At 44.4% G+C, this 18,294-nt stretch overlaps 1 protein-coding gene across 1 annotated transcript in view; it reads left to right on the forward strand.

Annotated features, from left to right (window-relative positions):
• Positions 1 to 18,294, forward strand: part of clmpb (CXADR like membrane protein b) — a 60,635-nt gene that overhangs the window by 38,726 nt on the left and 3,615 nt on the right. Inside the window, exons 2-5 of the mRNA XM_068585102.1 lie at positions 8,608 to 8,759; positions 13,484 to 13,688; positions 16,165 to 16,332; positions 17,708 to 17,830. Coding sequence (XP_068441203.1) covers positions 8,608 to 8,759; positions 13,484 to 13,688; positions 16,165 to 16,332; positions 17,708 to 17,830 — 648 coding nt within the window. The remainder of the gene's footprint in view (positions 1 to 8,607; positions 8,760 to 13,483; positions 13,689 to 16,164; positions 16,333 to 17,707; positions 17,831 to 18,294) is intronic.

Here is an 18,294-nt window from a genome sequence, read left to right on the forward strand (position 1 = left end):
CACCCGTCGACACCTCTCAGTGTACAGCTGCCAAAACAGACGTGGCATCTGCTCACCTCTGGGGAAATGGCAGCCATCGACGTGTCCTTCCTCGTCACGGGCGCGGATTGGATAGGTTACCTCGATGTCCTTTGCAGCTGCAGCGAGCGCTGGAGCGGCTGAAACAATACCATCCCCTCGTTTGCGAACGAGGCGTCCCCCTGCTTTGTTATTCTCTGCTTAGCCGATCGAGTAAAGTGATATGTCAAATGCATACCACAGGACTGGGGGACAGCGCTAATATGTCAGTGACGCAGCGCGCTAGAGCTGGGCGGATGGAGGGAGGGAGTTAGCGTCCCGTCTGTTTTCAATTAGCCGGTTAAATGTACAACACGGGAGCTGCTCTGCTGTGTATAGTTCCTACTTTCCCGTGGACCCAGTGCAGTAAATTAGCATCTTTGCTCAGAGAGGCTTCGCGTCTAACCCCAGGTGAACTTGGACTTTTAGACAGTGACAAATAATCGCAGTGACCTCAATAAACGGAATTTAATCTGCGTGTGCAGAGAGGCGAGGAAGAGAAGGGGGAGGAGGAGGAGGAGGAGGAGGAGGACGAGGAGGAGGAGAAGAATACGAGGAGCGTCCAGAATCACCACACTCGCTTACATATCGAGATTGGGGCTATCTGACAAATGCTTCCAAGAGCTGAGCCGCTCCAAATATAGCTCAAGCTCTGGGCTTGTTGTCCCGTTCCCCTTGTTCGTCACGTGCAGCCAAACTTAACCAGAGTGTTTTATTGTCTTTCCACAGGTTGTTAAAGGCTTCTTTGAAACACCACTGGTGTATTGACTTGCATTTAATAAAAGTCATGGGTGTAGTACTTTATAGTGCGTGAGCTAGATAGTATTTGTTAAGTTTTACATTGGTCTCGCACTATCGCGAAGCATCCATCATCAGAGAAAGCCTAGGCGGCGGCGATACATTCTGCTTCCTGTAGTCATACACCTAGTCAGCTCTATTTTCAACCTAATGGACATAAAAAAAAAAAAAAATTGCAGATTGCAGCAAAATGGAGTTGGCAGCACAAAAGCTTATTAAGTATTGATCCGCTGAGGTCAGTGCCCATGTCCAGCCACTCCAACAATGAGAGAGGAGTTCGTTCACGCGCTTGCCAGCCACAAATTGAGATTAGTCCACATAAATAACGGGGGGAAATCAAGGAGCATTTTGTGTCCCCGGGGGAACTATGCCCACGGTTGCATGATGTGCCAGGGAAAGAGGCAGGAGGCTTGTTTATATGTGCACTGTGGGCATTATGGTTGTTTATATCACAGCTCGCCCATCTGTCCAAACTCCAGCAGTAGTGAGATATGATATCAAACCATACCAATGCCCAACAGGAAAGCTTTAAGTCGAGCAGCAGCAGGCAGACCTGTCGTCTTCAATGTTTTAATGAATACGGCTCATCTTGTTTCTCTCTGCACCATCTGTCAGGCATGCAGGGTCGAAGCAAGAGCTCTTATTCACAAAGCCCTGCCAACAAAAATACCTTAACGCCACGCAGACCAAGGAATGAGCTCAGCCCTGGGACAATGCTTTCATGAAGAAGGAGGAACCTGAGCCTTCTTTTTTGTACAGAAATACAAAGAAAGTTTTCTTTGTGAGGGAGACCAAATTTGATTTCTGTCAAAGCAAATATCATTTCTCAAAACGGATTTGGAGTTGTTTCCTTTTGATAGTCCAAATTGCTGACTTGACACTTTGGAAACCGGGCAGTCGTTTTCTCCTCTGTCTGAGACGCGCGCTCGTGAAAATGAGTTTCAGCGAAATGTTCGCGGCAACAGCAGAAAAAGAATGAAGCACTTTTTATGCACGTCTAAATCTGCCAAAGGATTCACTCTCATCTGTCGCCTATTAAAATGTGTTTTCTCAGTGGGAAGACAGCAGGTTTATTCAAGATCGTGTGCACGTGCTGCCGGGCGTACGTGCCCTTTACACACACGCACACACAGCCACACACAGCTTCAGTCACCTTGGTGATGAAGTTTCTACAAGACATCAACGCTCCCCTTCTCTACGGTCTCAGGTTTGGAGATGCCCATGCAGAACAAAGTGAATGTGCACACATGCTGCTCTGTTTAGACTTTGCCAGAAGTTGGGAGGAACTGTTGCTGCAGCAAAAAAAGAAGAGGTCACTGTCCAAGCCCCATTTAACTCAAGTGTGTTATCTGGTGCAAAACAGACCATTTGACATTTGGACCTTGTTCAGTCTGAACGCATTAAACGGAGGAAAAATGTCTGCAATAGTGTTTTTTTGTTTTTTTTCAAGCCGAATGTAACCCCGTAAACGGTTTAACACCACGCAAGCTCCTGCAGATTATTCTGCAAGTCGGGCTGGAGTCTCTAAGATGCATTGCTGTAATTAACATTTTAAATGGGGACCATCCTTTCCAAAATGATGAATTGTTTGTTCGTTTGAAAAAAGAAAGATACAGCCAATGACAATCAGTGTTTTCTTGTTGCTAAACAGGAGTTTTAAGTGTCTTGCCTGTCACTCTCTGCACTGCATGCGGTGGATGAAGTCAAGCTGCTCACAATAATGTCTAGCATCTCTTTTGATTTTTGTATACGTGTTCATTTTGGAGACAACCAAACCCAGCACAGTAAACTTACCTATAAAGTCGGTAAAAGCAAGCGGTGCTTGTCGTGCAGGTCGGTGAACGTGTTGCATGGGAGTGAAAGACTTTTTAGTGTAGCCCTTAACCAGAAGCTCTGTCCTCTTTGGACCAGAAGATTAATGGAGCAGCGGGAGCACCTTGGACAGGTACACCCATGAGTGTGGGTGGAGCCACCAGATGCGCCATTGATAAGACGCGTATCGCGCTGTAAGCAGGTTTCACTTACTCTCCCTCCCTTGGGGAACGGTGTAATTAGCTTTTCTCCCCATCTCCTCCCCGCGTCCTTATTTTGCTGGGAGAAAAATGCAGAATACGTTGAGGGAATTAAAAGTGCTTGTCGCGAAACTAATTTTGGATCTATTTTGGGGATCTGTCAGCGGGACGCCGTCCCTACACTGCTCGACGTGACAGCAACGGCGGGGCCATGAAAGGGATGCTAATGAAGGCAATAAGAGCGGCACAAGGTGAACATTTACCACAAGGCCCTACATTATTTAGACCTCGGTGGTATTTCATCTCCCTTTTCCCCATAGCCATTGGTCCTCCCTCTCTTTTCCGCCTTCTCCCCAAGTTCAAGGGATTATCATGGAAACGATTCCATGCCTTCTTTTCTACCTCAAACCCATCCATTACTGCTCCTGCCAGACTTCTTTGAAGCCTCTCGTCAAAGAAGAACATGAACCCTTCACTTATTAATGTTTAAAAGCTCCAGAAGACTCCTCAAGTAGCCCTAGTGGTGCGTCAAATCACGGATATAAAAAGGTGACACTGTAATATTTTTAATCTGGCCAAGACATCTCAATATTAGTTTTTTAAAAGGAATTGATCATAACTTCATAATTACTTTACATACTAATTTTTACTAGTAAGCTGCCTCTGGGTGTTGTTATTCATCAATTATTGGCTTATTTGTTCCCTACTCCTTCCTTGTTAATGACTCTATGTCCCTCATTGTAAAGTGTTACCAACAAAAGCTCCGTGTCAGCAGAAGGGAGCGTCGGTCGCCGGGTGTGAGGCGAGGAGGATTATGGGATTTTTATCCCTTCAAAGAGTCAGCCTCCAGTCAGGGGAAGAAAAAAAAAACAGCCCCTTTGATTTTCACGGGAGCAATATATTCATGAGTTGGACCTTGAAACTACAAGGAGACTAGTGTAGTGTGCCATATGCAAAACATGTGTTTTAATAGGCCATGATAACTTGGTACATTTAAAGAGACTTACCCCTTAAGAAGCTGTAATTAAAAAGCGAGCTGTGGCTGTATGAGTAAAGGACTCTCTCGTAGCGTGTGCATCGGGGGTTGTTTTTGCAGGCACTCAACCAGAGGCGGCCTCTTGTCGTTTGAGACATCTGAAGATTTCTTTATTTATTTTTTTGAGCCAGTCTTTCTTGAAATCCCTCAAGATATCGGGAAAGAGGCGAGGGCAAGATGTAACCTACATGTACTCTCTGTGAATCTCTTTGCTTCATTGGTGGCATATATGCCTGGCATTGGAAAAGCCAATTCAGGTCAGGATTGCTGTACGAGCGGTGGCAGCAGACACAGCCTTTTAGGCAGCACGCTGAGCTGTGAGAATTTCACTGTTGTCTCATCAGCCCCGTGCTCCTCTCGGCATGTCCCATATTCAGCTAAAAACTAGCTTTATGTCAGCAATAAGAATGGAGGAATTGTATTCATATTTGCCTTGTAGGATTTTGCTCGTTACATGCAAAAAGTCCTATATTTCAGAGAATGTGTATACGGAGGTCATAGCCCAAACAGTTCTCTCTCTCTCTCTCTCTCTCTCTCTCTCTCTCTCTCTCTCTCTCTCTCTCTCTCTCTCTCTCTTTTTCTCTCTCTCTCTCTCTCCATTAATCCCGTTCCTTGACCTTGATAAACCTATATTTGGCAGAAGATAAGCAGTCCTTTTACATATTGGCAGGGAGATGAATGTTACCTCTGCCTGCTGCAGTGAGGCTGTACACGTTACTCAAATGTGACTTGAAGGTGTGTGTGTGTCTGTGTGTGTGTGTGCTGAGGCACTCTATACTGTCGGCAGAAGATAGTCCCTCTCATCTCTGCTGTGGAGATAGGCCGCGTGTCTTCACATAAAGCATACATCATACACACAAGCAGTCGCGCGTGTACAGAAAGTCGAGGTGTGCACACATGTATTCTGCACACGGAAAGCAGCATGAATGCACAGAATGGGAAATTGTCAGGAGTAATAAAACGGCAATACCTCCAGTCTTTTCCCCCTATTGTGCATCTGCTAACCTGTGTCTGAAACCACCTTTGTGATGGTATAATCCATCCTCCACACCAGTGACTTACAGTAAGTGCTCGAAATAAGGCATTGCACCATCCCTCCATCCCTCCCTCAACACATTTTTCTCTGTCCTTTTACCTCCCCCCCCCCACCCCTCTATCTCTCTGTCCCTCTCCCTTCTCTGATCTGCTGTGTTTGAGTACCAGAGGTCACAAGCGTTGGACATAGCAAAGGCCCCGGCCAGGCCAATGTGCTGACTGAAGGGATATGGGGCTTGACTTTGGGCAGTGTGAAAGATCCAGGCCTGCCTTGTTTGTCTGTCTGTCCGTCTCACTGGCCACACTATAACAAGATTGCAGGGCTCTGTAAGGCGGATTTACTGGAGCACAACTCCCCCTAGGGCTTTTTCATAGAAATGGGTTCCTCCATATTTCACCACAGCCTCTCACTCTCCTGCTTTGTCAAATACGTCTCTCTATCATAGTCTCTCTTTCTTTCTCTCTCTCTCTATCCAAACCTCTGGTGTTTAGCCTCCACTTGCTTGCTTGCTTTTGTTAATTACGATATGCTTTTTTTTTCCCCCTTTTTTTTCTTTGGATAAAGATTGAACCTTCGCCAGAAATGAAAGCATGAAGCCGAGCCAAACAGAGCTGAGAAGAGCAGACACAATGACAGAGAAAGAGGGATGGAGGGCATGGCCTGGAATAACGTGCGAGCTATCATATCACAAGTCCTCTCCACATTTATCTCTCCCTCAAGATGGCCATTTATTTAGATGGCCTTTTCCATGTCCTTATGGAATCTCATAAAGACATGTGAAAGCATGAATAGCACCGTGACCGGGAGGTTTATCTCGGTTTAAGCTAATATGTCTCACAGGTTTTATTCTTTCTGGGTCACCTCACTGCAAATTAAAAACCAAGGTCATAAACCCAAACTTGACTGACCAGACAGTTTTTCCCACTGCGTGTGCATAGCTGCCACAGCAATGAATTATGCTTTGTCTCATAGTTAATGTTGACACAAACGATGGGGTCTTGCAGTCCAATCGTCCCAGCTGTGCCAACGGTAAATGAGGACAATCCAAATGCAGAGACACACCAAGGCGAGCTCATTTTGGGACCACTGTTTCATCCATTCCACAGCACAAAAGCCCCTCACCAAGACCATTACTACTAGAGGTGGAGCAAGTGGGGAGCAGCAACTCTATACCAACCAAGACCAAATGTAATTTCTTTGCCAACTCTTTCCGGCAAAGACGAAGACGATTTTCTTTCCGTTATAGGGTACAGCACATTTGCTGTTTATTTATTTTCTGTCAAATACATACTGTGAAATACAATACAGTAAATTTATAGCATTCAAATACCCATTGATATGGCAATGAAGCACATTTTCGACACCAGCAATTCCAAAGTTTGTGCGCTGGCCCCAGTCATTGTTTGGAGGTCAATCTAAAGTGAGCATGTGGAAAGTCTAGTATCTTGTGTGTAAAAAGATTGCCATGCCCCGCTTTCAGCGGTCACCCTGGCCCTATCAATCCTTCAGGTAAACTCTTCCATTCACAGAGCCTACAGTTGAAGCGGTGAGAAGTTAAGTAGAAGGTGGAAGGTAAGAGAAGAGCCTGGGAGCTCTTATCAGGCCTGCTACAGTGCTGGGTTCAGCCGTGGGCCGCTGATGGTTGTGGGAGCCCTGATTATAGAGGTTAGCCTGAGGAGCTGAGGGGAGACAGTGGGCACATGTCTCCCAGCAGACCCCTATACAACCATCAAGCATTACCTTGCACCATAAGGTCCAACCAAATGCACACACAGCCACACACACACACGATAATCATTCTCCCTCTTGAATAATCTTCTCACTACAAACGTCTCTCTTTTCTGAGACCAACTAATATCAGTGGGGAGCCCACAAGATAAATGACCCTGCAAATGATGCATTAAAAAATCATAAAAGGGGATACCTTCAGGGTCCTGGAGTTCCGCCGTCAGGAGGGGGTGGCACTTATTTTTCTGCTGACTAATGACTCGAAGTGAACAGGTGGTCCAACAAAGCAGAAAGACCTCAGCAATGTGTCCTGTCACTCTTGTGCGGCCAAATAGACACACACACACACGCTCAAGCATGAAATGGCCTTTTCTCTGTCCAACTAGTGAATGGCAATTAGAAACCTTAAACTTGATTGACAGTGAGGAGCTGGGGCGTATCGCGGAAGCCTCGCAAAGTAGAGACGGAGCTTAAACAAAACTTCAATAACCGCTGAAATCCGCGTGATGTCATCCGTATGACTGAAGCTCCCTTGGAAGAAGTGGTTTGTGTGAGGCTACTCCTGTGTGTCCTGCGTCAGCGCTGACTCATTGGTTTCGCAGCACAGAGCTGACATTTTCATTGGCCCAGAGATCACTTCTGGGACAGGGTGTTGGCTCCTGCGAGGGTGGACCAGTGGACAGGCGCCCAGTGGAGGCTGATGCTCATTTGGCCTCCCGGGGAACGTTTGACAGCATGTGGCTTTGTCTGTCGAGCACAAAGGGATTCTTTCAAAGAGCGACATGTGACTGTACAGTAGTTTTTCCTTCTTTATCTTTAAATACGTGTTCCACATCATGATGTTTATTTAGTCTGTACACTGTGGGATATTGAACCTCCGTGCTATTAAGCAGCATGATAATGAAAAGGAGATGTAACTATATTTACACGCTAAGAATCCCCAGGAGCTATTGGCTCGTTCGGCAATCACATTAAAGACCGGTAGTTAAGTTAAATGATGTTGAGCCAAAAATATCTGTCACATTGGAGTGTGTAAGCTCAGTGGCGCTCTGCGGTATCGTAAAGCCTTTCTACCAGGTGGAGGGAGTCGAATATCTCAGTGGTGCCCCGCCCCTTCTGGACACATAAAAACACACACCAACACCGACCATCGCATCGGCTTCCAGCAAACCCCCCTGACGCCTTTGGCTAATTCCACTCAAGCCCGCAGGGCGGGCCTGCATCCTCCAATAAATTAGCCTCGCTGCTCCCCCACTGAGACACGGGCCCTGACAGTCTGGCCGGTGCCCAAGTCACTCGCTTGTGCACACAATCATAATTATTGCAACTTTTGATTGCAGCCCAAGATCCTCACCGAGTGAAACTGTGTTACTACTGTAAGATTGCATGTTCCGTTTGTGGATATGTGTCCAATCCCAATTCCATTTTGATAATAGAAAAGTAGCCAGGACTAGGTTTGGACATTTTTCAGTAATTCAGAAGGACTCCACAACTGTATCCCATCAGTTTTAGCTGTGTACCTTTCCTTCCCAGGACACAATGCACAGAGCTGTTGCTGTGAAGAGGAAAGTGTTCTTTGACTGCCCTTGTCAAAAGGGTTTAACAAAAAAGATCATCATAATACTTCTCTCTGACCTCCTATGCCAAACTCAATTTCCTGTAAAAAAAAAAAAAAAAAAAAGAATCCCGTCTCTTCAGCATCCGGGTGTGACGTATCTCAGCATCTGTCACATAGTGATTGTGATTCTGGGTCATATCTCTCGCTGCGCCGTTCCGTCTCAATTTCCTCGATCGGCATGGTTTTGCTTCCTATCTGCAGCATCTGCCTCTTGTCTCAAGTTTGGATCGAGCATGTGTCCCCATCTGACATATCTCTACCTCTCCACCCACCCCTCCATTCTCTCCCCCTCCTACACACTCCCTACCTCTCTCCTCCTCAGTTCTATTCAGCCTGCTGTCAGCGGGTGCCCAGACTGAGATGAAGAAGGTCGTTGGGGACAATGCCACCTTACCGTGCCACCACCAGTTCCCATCATCCAGCTCTCTCGACATTGAGTGGCTACTGCAGAAACCAAACTCCAAACAGAAAGTGGTGAGATAAGATTCCTTTTTCTTTCCTGTTTTTTTTGGGGGGGGCGGCGGGGGGGGGTTCAAGACATTAATTGAAGAGAGTCCACTGGAAGTACTGCAAAAAAAACTTTTTAAAAAAAAAGGTAATGCTTCTTTAACTATGTATTGCCAACAGGAGCGGCCTCTACAGAGGTAAATAATAAAATGAAAGTGTTTTTACTGGCCAAACACAAGAACACAGACTTCTTTCTACTAGGGCTGTATTTTTTCTAGCTGACATATATATCTTCTCCTACTTATTCTTTTCCTCCGCCTCGCTCTACTTCCACTTACATCCTTTTTTATCTACCTTCTATCTTTCCTCCTTTTGGGTGCTGATTGATTTCCAAAAGGAGCCATAATAGTTGTACATTAACTCAATCCCCAAAGTTACTGTGGCACTTCAAATTTTAGTACCTTTCACAAAGGAACAATCATGACCAGAATGTGCTATATTTTTCTCCTTCATTAAAGACACAAAAATGAGAACAACTTGGACACGATTTTCAATTTGCTGTTTTTATTTGTTCGAATGTCAGTTCAACGTTGCTCATCTAACACAGAACTAGTCCTAATTAGTTTGGATCTCTTTCCGTCCGATGTGTGGCTGCAACTTGAAGAACTGGAATGCCGTAAGCTAGCTAGAAATCGCTAACGTAAGCTTAAGTTAGCAAACAGACGGAGCGGCGTCTCTGCAGTTTTTATCCTTAAAACTGCTTCAGCGGCGACTCCAGGTCCTCTGGAGCTTTCGCTGTGGCCTGCCTCACCAACAACTGGCGTGAGACTGCTCTCACACTCCCTGAAGCTCCAACGAAAAGGCATGTTGTTGTCTCCGACACGTCAGCTCTTGGAAGAAAGACAGTCTGCGCTGCATATCTGTCACTCTCAAGTGCTCCTATTTTCTTTGCAAGTTATCAGAGGCCCAACTTGTTTTCACCCAGTGATTTTCAAGGCTTCACACATCATGAGTTTGAAGTACCTCTGGGCATATTAAGCATCTGTTATATGCTCTCTGTCTTTTACATTGTTTGCATAAGTCAAACACAACAACTTGAGTTCCAAATACATGATTTATGTTATTGCATTACACCACTTACATTGACATTTCATTGTTTTTTCTTTGCTGCGTGTCCGCCTGAAAGCTTATATAAAACACCTAAAATGAAATCAGTAGATGGCAGATGATTCTCAACTTCATCATAATGACAGTGCAACTATCCCTCGAAGTACAGCATCACCCTGCTGAAAGTCTTTTAAGAGCCTTAACTTAGTTTTGTGTCTCACAGCCTCTCGAGACGTTTTTGGTGTAGTTTCAACCGTTTTGAATCTCAACCGTTTTTTTCTCGCCCAAATCGAGGGTGGTATCTGATGATAGACAGAGCGTAAAATCTCACCATCTTCCTGTCGGAAGAAAGAGATTTCCTTTCTCTTTCAAAGTCGTTCGCTCATGCAGCCAATGTTTTGGTTAGCACAGAGAAATGTGAGAAAGGAAAAGGAGAAGAGTGCGTGGAGGGGGAAACCGAGGGGCTGGGAATGAAAGAAAGGAAAAAACAAGTGTCTTGTGCTTTGATGATTCAGAATGGTGGGGTGAGGGGGGGGCGCCACATTGCGATGAATATTTAACAGAATGATATCATTGAAGGCGCCATTAATTAAAATCAAACGTCTGAAAATTTGATTAGGAAAGAGACTGCGCCTGTAGCGGAATGAATAAATCATTCTTTTGTTCTGCTGTAGGGTCGTGTTGAGAGGGAAAGAGCGTCTTGTCAACATTTAGCCTCCGTTAACAAATGTACAGGCTACATGGGTTAAAGACACAGAGGGATGAGAGACGTCTCCCCAAAGTTCATCTACATGCTTCTAGTGAACTCGCCCCTCAGATGTTCTGTGTGCTGACCTGCAACTATATTCACTCGCAACATCTGGTGTTAACATAGCAACAGCAGTGGCACGGACTGGGGGAAATGTAATTTCCCCAAAAATGTAAAACAATGAGTAGGCAGCTTGAAGCTGAAATTCTCAACTTTTCACAAATGATCTTCTTTTTGGAAAACAGTTGGATGTTTTTGATTTTCAATGCAACGAAAAGCTAAATTGCTGCCCATCAAGTGAACATCAACAATTATGAACATCAATTATGAACAGCCTACTTTATTATCTCCAACAATAGCAAAAATGCAGAATATGTATTTTTCTGTATTTCCTTTTCTTTTGTATTTATTCTACTATTCAGATAGATGTATAAATAAATACATGAGGCTGATTAAGTGTATTGAATGCTAACCAAATACTTGTCCTTCATCTTCATCTGTTTTAACAAAGTATCACATGGTATAGAAATAAAATACATAAAGAAAGAACTGACAATCTTGAATCCATGCAGAGTCGAGGTTCTCATATATTTCATCCATAGACTGGAATCTGTTAAAAAAAAAAAACTAGGCTCGGTAGAATTGCTCCACAGTATTTTCAACTTTCATCAAATAAACACACCCCCTCATTTTAATTGCAAACTATGCCAACAGTTCTCTAAATTCCTCCCACTCGCCGGCACTTTCTCTCTCTCTCTCTCTCTCTCTCTCTCTCTCTCTCTCTCTCTCTCTCTCTCTCTCTCTCTCTATTGCTGTCATAAGTACTGCATGTGTTCATAGTACACCCAGACATAACCAGAAGCATGAACACACGTACACTTGTAATGCCGTCTATACTCGTGTGTATGTGAGTAATAAATGAGTTCATGAAGGCGGCTGAAGTGTGCCCGCAGGCAGGTGCTTTTTAAAAAATATGCCCCACTTTGTTTAGGTGCCAGGGTCGTGTCGCTCTGTGCCAGAAGCTGTGGCACACTAATGTATGTCTGTTTGCATTCATAGAGTGTTTCTAGTCTACATGTGCTCAAAAGCGTGTGCGTGTGTGTGTGTGTGTGTGTGTGTGTGTGTGTGTGTGTGTGTGTGTGTGTGTGTGTGTGTGTGTGTGTGTGTAAAATGGCCAGTCGTCACCTGTGATCACAGCAGGTTCCCCGGTGTCGGAGGCCCTGATGCACTGTGGCACCGGCATTTAGCAGTCCCCATCTGCAGGCTCTCACTTGCCCTGAGTAATAGGCCACTGTGACAGCTGTGTTTGTTTGTGTTTGTGGATGTAGATAGAGAGAGATAGGGAAAGAGAGAGGGAGAGAGAGAGGGGAAGAGAAACGAGGAGAATATATAGAAATATGCCATACAAAGACATCAATAGGCAGAGACGAGCAAATTGAAGCTTCCCAGTTCAGGCTTACAGATGTTAGATGTCTGCAGTGACGCTTCAAATCATCCGATTTTGTTTTGAAGACCAAGTCTTTGCAAACATCAATGAACCTTGTGCTAAAAATACACAAGAAAGGGGAAATGAAAAGTCCCAAACTGCAACACAAAGATTCTTTTTCGGTTCCAGCCTAATTTTAGTTTGTTTCAAAGTTTTGAAAAAAGATGCACGTCATCCGATCGTTGCTTCTTTTGGGTTTTCTATTTTATCTATTTTGTGATTTAGGCAAAATGCAAAAGTTCTCTGAAAAGCAAATGCACACATAGATACAAACAAACAGTCCTGACTTCAATACAATACTGCAATACTCAATAGCTGTTCATTGTGACCAGCTATTCACCTCTCTCTGGGTCATGACACAGGTCAGCTAGCCAACATGCTAATGTATGCTAATTATTGCAGCAAGTGCTTATACACTGAAATAGCTCAATGGTTTATGCAATGTTTTAGCAACCACATTGTAAGATAACAGGATCACATCATAAAAGAGAGACTAAAAGAATGACTTTTGTTTATTTGCGGGAGACTGAAACAATTTGAAGGAAAAGTTGCTGAACAAATTAAGCAAATTTACACCTCTACTGGTTTGCATAACCTCACAGTTCATAAAAAAGATTCATATCTGACCAAGCACATAACAGGACTTCTATTTTCATTTAAATCTCTGGTGTTTTGCTTATTTATTTCCCTTGTTAAAAAAAAACACAATGTATTTTTTTTTTGTGGTGTTTCAGACATTTGTTTCGTTTTCAATCCTTTTATTTCAGCCAGAGCGCTAACATCACATCAGGGCCACTGTGGGTACTTTAATCTTTTATCTCAGCACCAGAATAGATTTTTATTTGGTCAATTTGACAGCTCCAACTCGTAGAAAGAGCATAAGGAGATAACAGCGCTCACAGATAATCAGCTAAATGAACACTGGCAGGATACAGGCTTTCCAGTAAACGCGTTCATTTGTAAAATATTATTTCCCAAGTGTTAATTAAAAAGTGATTGTTAGCAATGTTACCCATGAGTGCTGGTATTTTCTCAACACTGTTCACCCAGTGAGGGACTAGGTGGGTATGTTTAAGCTGTATGTGCACCATCATTAGAGTTATGTAACTTTAAGTGTTGATGGCAGGCTACCAGTCAAATATATCAAGGGTATTACTGTTGGGACACAGACATTACAGTAAATTAACCAACCGTGTTGTTAAGTAATATGCAAGCCTTATTTAGGGGATCGGTTGCATTAATTAGATGAATACCGACATCACCAACAACTAAATGCTAGTTTAGCGTCACTAATGCTGAAAGAGGCGCTGGGAGCTTTTCACACATGAGAGTTCAGTATTGAATCAGAATAGTCGGTGAATGCAGTACACTGTTTGAAATGTTTTCTCCGATTCTCTTCCCTTCACCTAGATCATTACCTTCTTTGGGGGCCAGGTGTACACCAACGAGGCGACGAGCAGCGAGGCCAGCCGCCTGTCCTTCGCTGGGGAGTACCTGGGCGGAGACGCCTCCCTGCTGATCAGTGACCTGCTGCTGACCGACTCTGGGGAGTACTATTGCAAAGTCAAGACTGGGGGAAAGTACCACTGGAGCCAGGTCAACCTCATTGTGCTGGGTGAGTGTTGTCAGACACATTGTAAGACACACACACTCAGGTTTTGAAGGGACCCAAACCCATTTAGACACGCACACACACACACACAGAAGACCTAGTCATTGGATCATTAGCCTGGCACATTTCCTCCGTCATGCTGACTGTCCTAATGATTCAATTTGATTCAGACAGTGTGATTTGATTTTGCTCATGCTGTTTGGGTTCGTTTGGATTGGTTTGTTGATGAGGTGAGACCAGAGACATGCGACTGGGTCTGGAAGAGCATGATTGATTGTGTTAGGGTCGGAGTTACATGGACAAGCATCAAGATAAATGTTCTACGTGCGTGTGTGGCACAGGCTAATACATGTCCTCTCTAATATTTATGAGAAAACAGACCATGCTCTAAGTTTGAGGGTACTTTCTGAAGTGGAGGAGTTGACAATAACATTGAAAAAAGTTATCAATGTAATTACTGATAAGCAAAGTCATGTCTTAACTATTGCTACTATAGAAAAGTCTTGTTTTGGTCTCTACATTGTATCCCCTTCTTTAGATTTGTGTTGTCCTCATTCGCCCAACATACAGATGGATCTAAATGGCTTACAACTAGCTCAGTGGTGATATGTGTATCTCCCTGAGTGTGTCAAATAGCTAAACAACTCTGAAGGACAGACAGCAAGAGGGGAGCGGCTGCACCACAAAAGCCAGCCACAAAGTCCGGCGGGAGGAGCAAGAGCGTTCTCAATGTCAGAAAAGCAGGCGATTTATTAAAACATCATGGGAGATTAGTTCAACCCGCGGTTATTGGTTTTCTAATGGAACAGTCTGTTAATCCTCTTGCGCTCACTCTCCTCTCTCTTCCATAAAGACATTTCAGTGAGTTAGTGTCTCGATTTTTACAAATTGCCCTCAGCTTCGCGGTGACACTTTCGATTTTCAGAGAGACGAACATTTGCATTTTTCTCCCGCTCCCCACGTTAAGATAATAGCTTGGCAGCCGAGCTGGTAGCCGGCTTGGCATGAGCCGGTGTGGGAGTGTGTTTGTGTGCACGGCAGGGTTTATGCGTGCCTCCAGTGGCTGTGTTTGAGCGCGAGCTTGCGCGGTATCGCCTCCACCGTTCTTGTCACAGAGTGTGTACACGTTGCCTTTTTTGTGTGTGTGTGTGGACAAACATAGGTGTGTTTGTGTTTGTGTGTGTGTCTGTGGCGCCAACTGCTTGTGCTGCAGTTGGGCCTGACTGACCCTGACAAAGCTGCGGGATACACACAGGGATGAGGGCGGGATGGGGAATGAAAAAAAAAGGGGTTAGGCGGACAAAGGCACATAAGCTATGAGGCTGTGTGTACCGTTTACTCCCAACTCTCTACATTTTAGCATTACAGAGCTATTACGGACTTATACTGCGACAGTAAATACACAAAAGTCGACATCTTCAATATGACAGCGTAACAAAAACACTAAATAGTTGTTTAAATATAGCTCGCCACTGATCTAAAAATACATCACTGGCGAGGGAGGGAGGGGACTCTGTGCTGTTTTCCTGCTTTTATGGCTGAGCCGTGCCTCTCAGCGTGCCTCTAAACAGAGCAGCTGCACAGGCCTCGGCAGGCACAAGCTATACTGTATTGTGCCTGCAGCAACTTGACAATGACTAAAACCTTTTGACCTGTGGAGAACATATTACCACAAGCGTCCACAGCCAGCTTTTGGGGTCACATTGATCCATTCCCTATGGGATTGTTGTCACCAGCGCGGAGAAATGACTGTGATGCCAGATTAACCCCTTATGAGAAATGGGTAAAGAGAGACGTATTCTATGTTAAACATTTCACCTTTATGCAAGCCATTTTGTTTTATTGGGTCACTTCATTTGTATGTGTTCTTTTATTATGAGACTTTACGTTGTGGAATAATTTATTTTTTTAATATATTATTTAAATAGACAACCCTAACCCTTAGATATTAATATCATCACTAATTGACAATGAATGGAAGATGTATTTTTTAAACTCAAAGAATATTTGTTCGAACTTTTAATCTTCATTTTATGATAGCAATAACAGTTTCCAAATTGTAACTTTGTCCCGTACAGCCACACGGGCCAGTTTCAGTAATTTAATGCCTCGTTCATTGTCAGTCAAACAATTACAACGTCTGTTTTGATGGTGCTACAAATTCATCTTTTGTCTTGTATCTCTGGCTAATCAAATGATCACATATCCACAAAAGTATGTCAATTTATATGCATTTATTTATATTTTTATATTATTTGTTTTATTTCAAAATGCACCCATTACTGATACAGTACATGTGAAAATGCATTATTTATTTTTGTGTTGCTTCTTGTTCTTTGTTTGCTTGTTCGGTCACTTTGCTCTGTTTCTTCACCAGAGGTAAAAAGCATCTAAATGGTTGACATTTTTTGCAAAACTCAAAATTATAAGTGCATCTGTACCAATGTGACAAAGAAACATTTCTGATGTGGTCTTACAGTCAAACCCTCCAAGCCGAAATGCTGGATGGATGGCAAACACCTGGAGGGCAGTGACGTCAAGCTGAGCTGCAAGTCCAGCGATGGTTCTGACCCCATCAACTACAAGTGGGAGCGACTACTGGACAAAGGCAAGAGCCTGGGCAAGTTGCCAAACCTGGCACTGATAGGTAAGGGAAATAATTGCCACTACACTGATGCGCTGATTCATCATTCGCGCTCTCTGCAGAGTAATGCTACGAAGATTCATGTTCATATTAGGGATTTTTATAGGCTGCGTTCATCCGAGGAAGTCTTTTGCTGAGCCCGCTGCCTTTCCTTCGCCTCCTCTCCAACTTCACGTTCATACATTTGCAAACACTGACACACATGTCCGCTCAGTGCAACGACATCCCCCTGGTTGGCTCTCTGAACTCACCCACCAGATCATTAGAGTCCCGATTAGACCGCTGATTTTGCAAGCCTTTCTTATCTCGAGACCAGTGCAGGTTCATCCATCAGCTGAAGATCACATTATGCGCACAATCGGGGTTTGTTTTTCTCCAGGAAATCAAATAGAAAAAAACAGCCCTGTGATTTCTACCTGTACTCTGTTGGGATGAGTTGTACAAACACGAGGATCCCGGCCGACGCTGACACCTGATGAAGATGTCCGTGACATTGAAATGTCAGCCGGGCTCAAGTGAATTACACCTGCATGCATGAAGTCAGTGGAGTGTTTTCTTGGATTGGGTATAAAGTAGAGAAAATCAAACGTATAATACACAGAACTACTCTGGCAGCTCCCAGTACATTCTGCACCAACAAAAAAAAACAACAACACTGGCACGGTAGTAGCCCTGAGGCACACTTTATTCACATGGTGTGGATTCTGGCATTCTTCTTGGATCACAACCAGACATACCCGCCTCTGAATAGCAACAGAGACAATTTGTAGCACAAAAACTAATAGTAGGCCAACTCTCCCTACTGTGTATTCTCCAAACCGTCATGAACATCCCCGGGGTGCCGACCTCTCCCTCCGTCTCAGTTTTCCCTCCAGTGTTCAATTGGCATCTGCGACGGCACATGCCCAGACAAAAAAAAAACAACTCAAATTAATGACCTCCACCAAACAACACCTGTTCAGTCTAATTAGTTTTCATTGGACGATAACACACAGCGTCAGCAGCCATTATTTATGGGTCTGGTGAAAGGTAATATCACATGGTTGTCATTGGCGGGGGATGACTAAATATCCCATGGGGCCGTGGGGCTCCATCGCTCTCTCAGACACGCGCCTGCTACTCTCCTCAAGTCCTCCTCAGTGTGTTGGGCCTCGTTCTTAAATAAACACTCCATCAACATTTCTCTCTCTCTCTCTCTTTCTCTCTGTCTGTCTCTCTCCTGCTTCTCCCTGCTATCTCGCTTTCTTGGACCATAAAATACATTTCAGCTGTCTCTCAAGTCCTGCAAATGTAACCGACGTTGCGGATAAACACGCGGGAATGCGCAACGACACACAGCAGACACAAATCGGTCTATATTTCTTTGGATTTTCCCCAGATCTCAAGAACCCGGAGCTCGTGACTCTGAGGAATCTCACCATGGACAGCACAGGAGTCTACAGGTGCACGGCGAGCAATGACGTGGGAGAGGAAAACTGCACCGTTGAGGTCACAATGCAACGTGAGTATTAAGGGAGGGATGGGAGTGTCGATCTGGCAGCGGTCGCCTCACTGATTGATGGTTATTGTTTCAAATACTGCAGCTGGAAATACATTTATTCCCCTTGCTGCCTTTTCCATCCTCACACTCCCACCCTCCCTACTCTCCCCTCCAGTGCTCTAACACTATCGGGACCTAAACTTAAACTTAAACTGGTGCCTACCTCTCACCGCCTGTGCCCCAACCGTTATGTTTCACTGTCACACTAACACATTTCCTGAGAGGCCCGGGACGGTTGGGGTCAGGTGTGGAGAAAGTGACACATATCGTAGCTCAGCAGAAACCGCTTGATGGCCCCGGTGTTAAATTGAATGTGGGCTCTGTGGCACTAACGCAGGGAGTGTTGGGGGTATTTCCAGTGAACGAGCATGGACCATAAGTATTTGTGGACGATGAATAATATGTGACAGTAAGTGACTCGATGT

The sequence above is a fragment of the Clinocottus analis genome, unplaced genomic scaffold, assembly GCF_023055335.1.
Source record: "Clinocottus analis isolate CAN_PGR_092001 unplaced genomic scaffold, fCliAna1.0.p SCAF_2, whole genome shotgun sequence".
In the NCBI taxonomy this organism is placed as follows: domain Eukaryota; kingdom Metazoa; phylum Chordata; class Actinopteri; order Perciformes; family Cottidae; genus Clinocottus; species Clinocottus analis.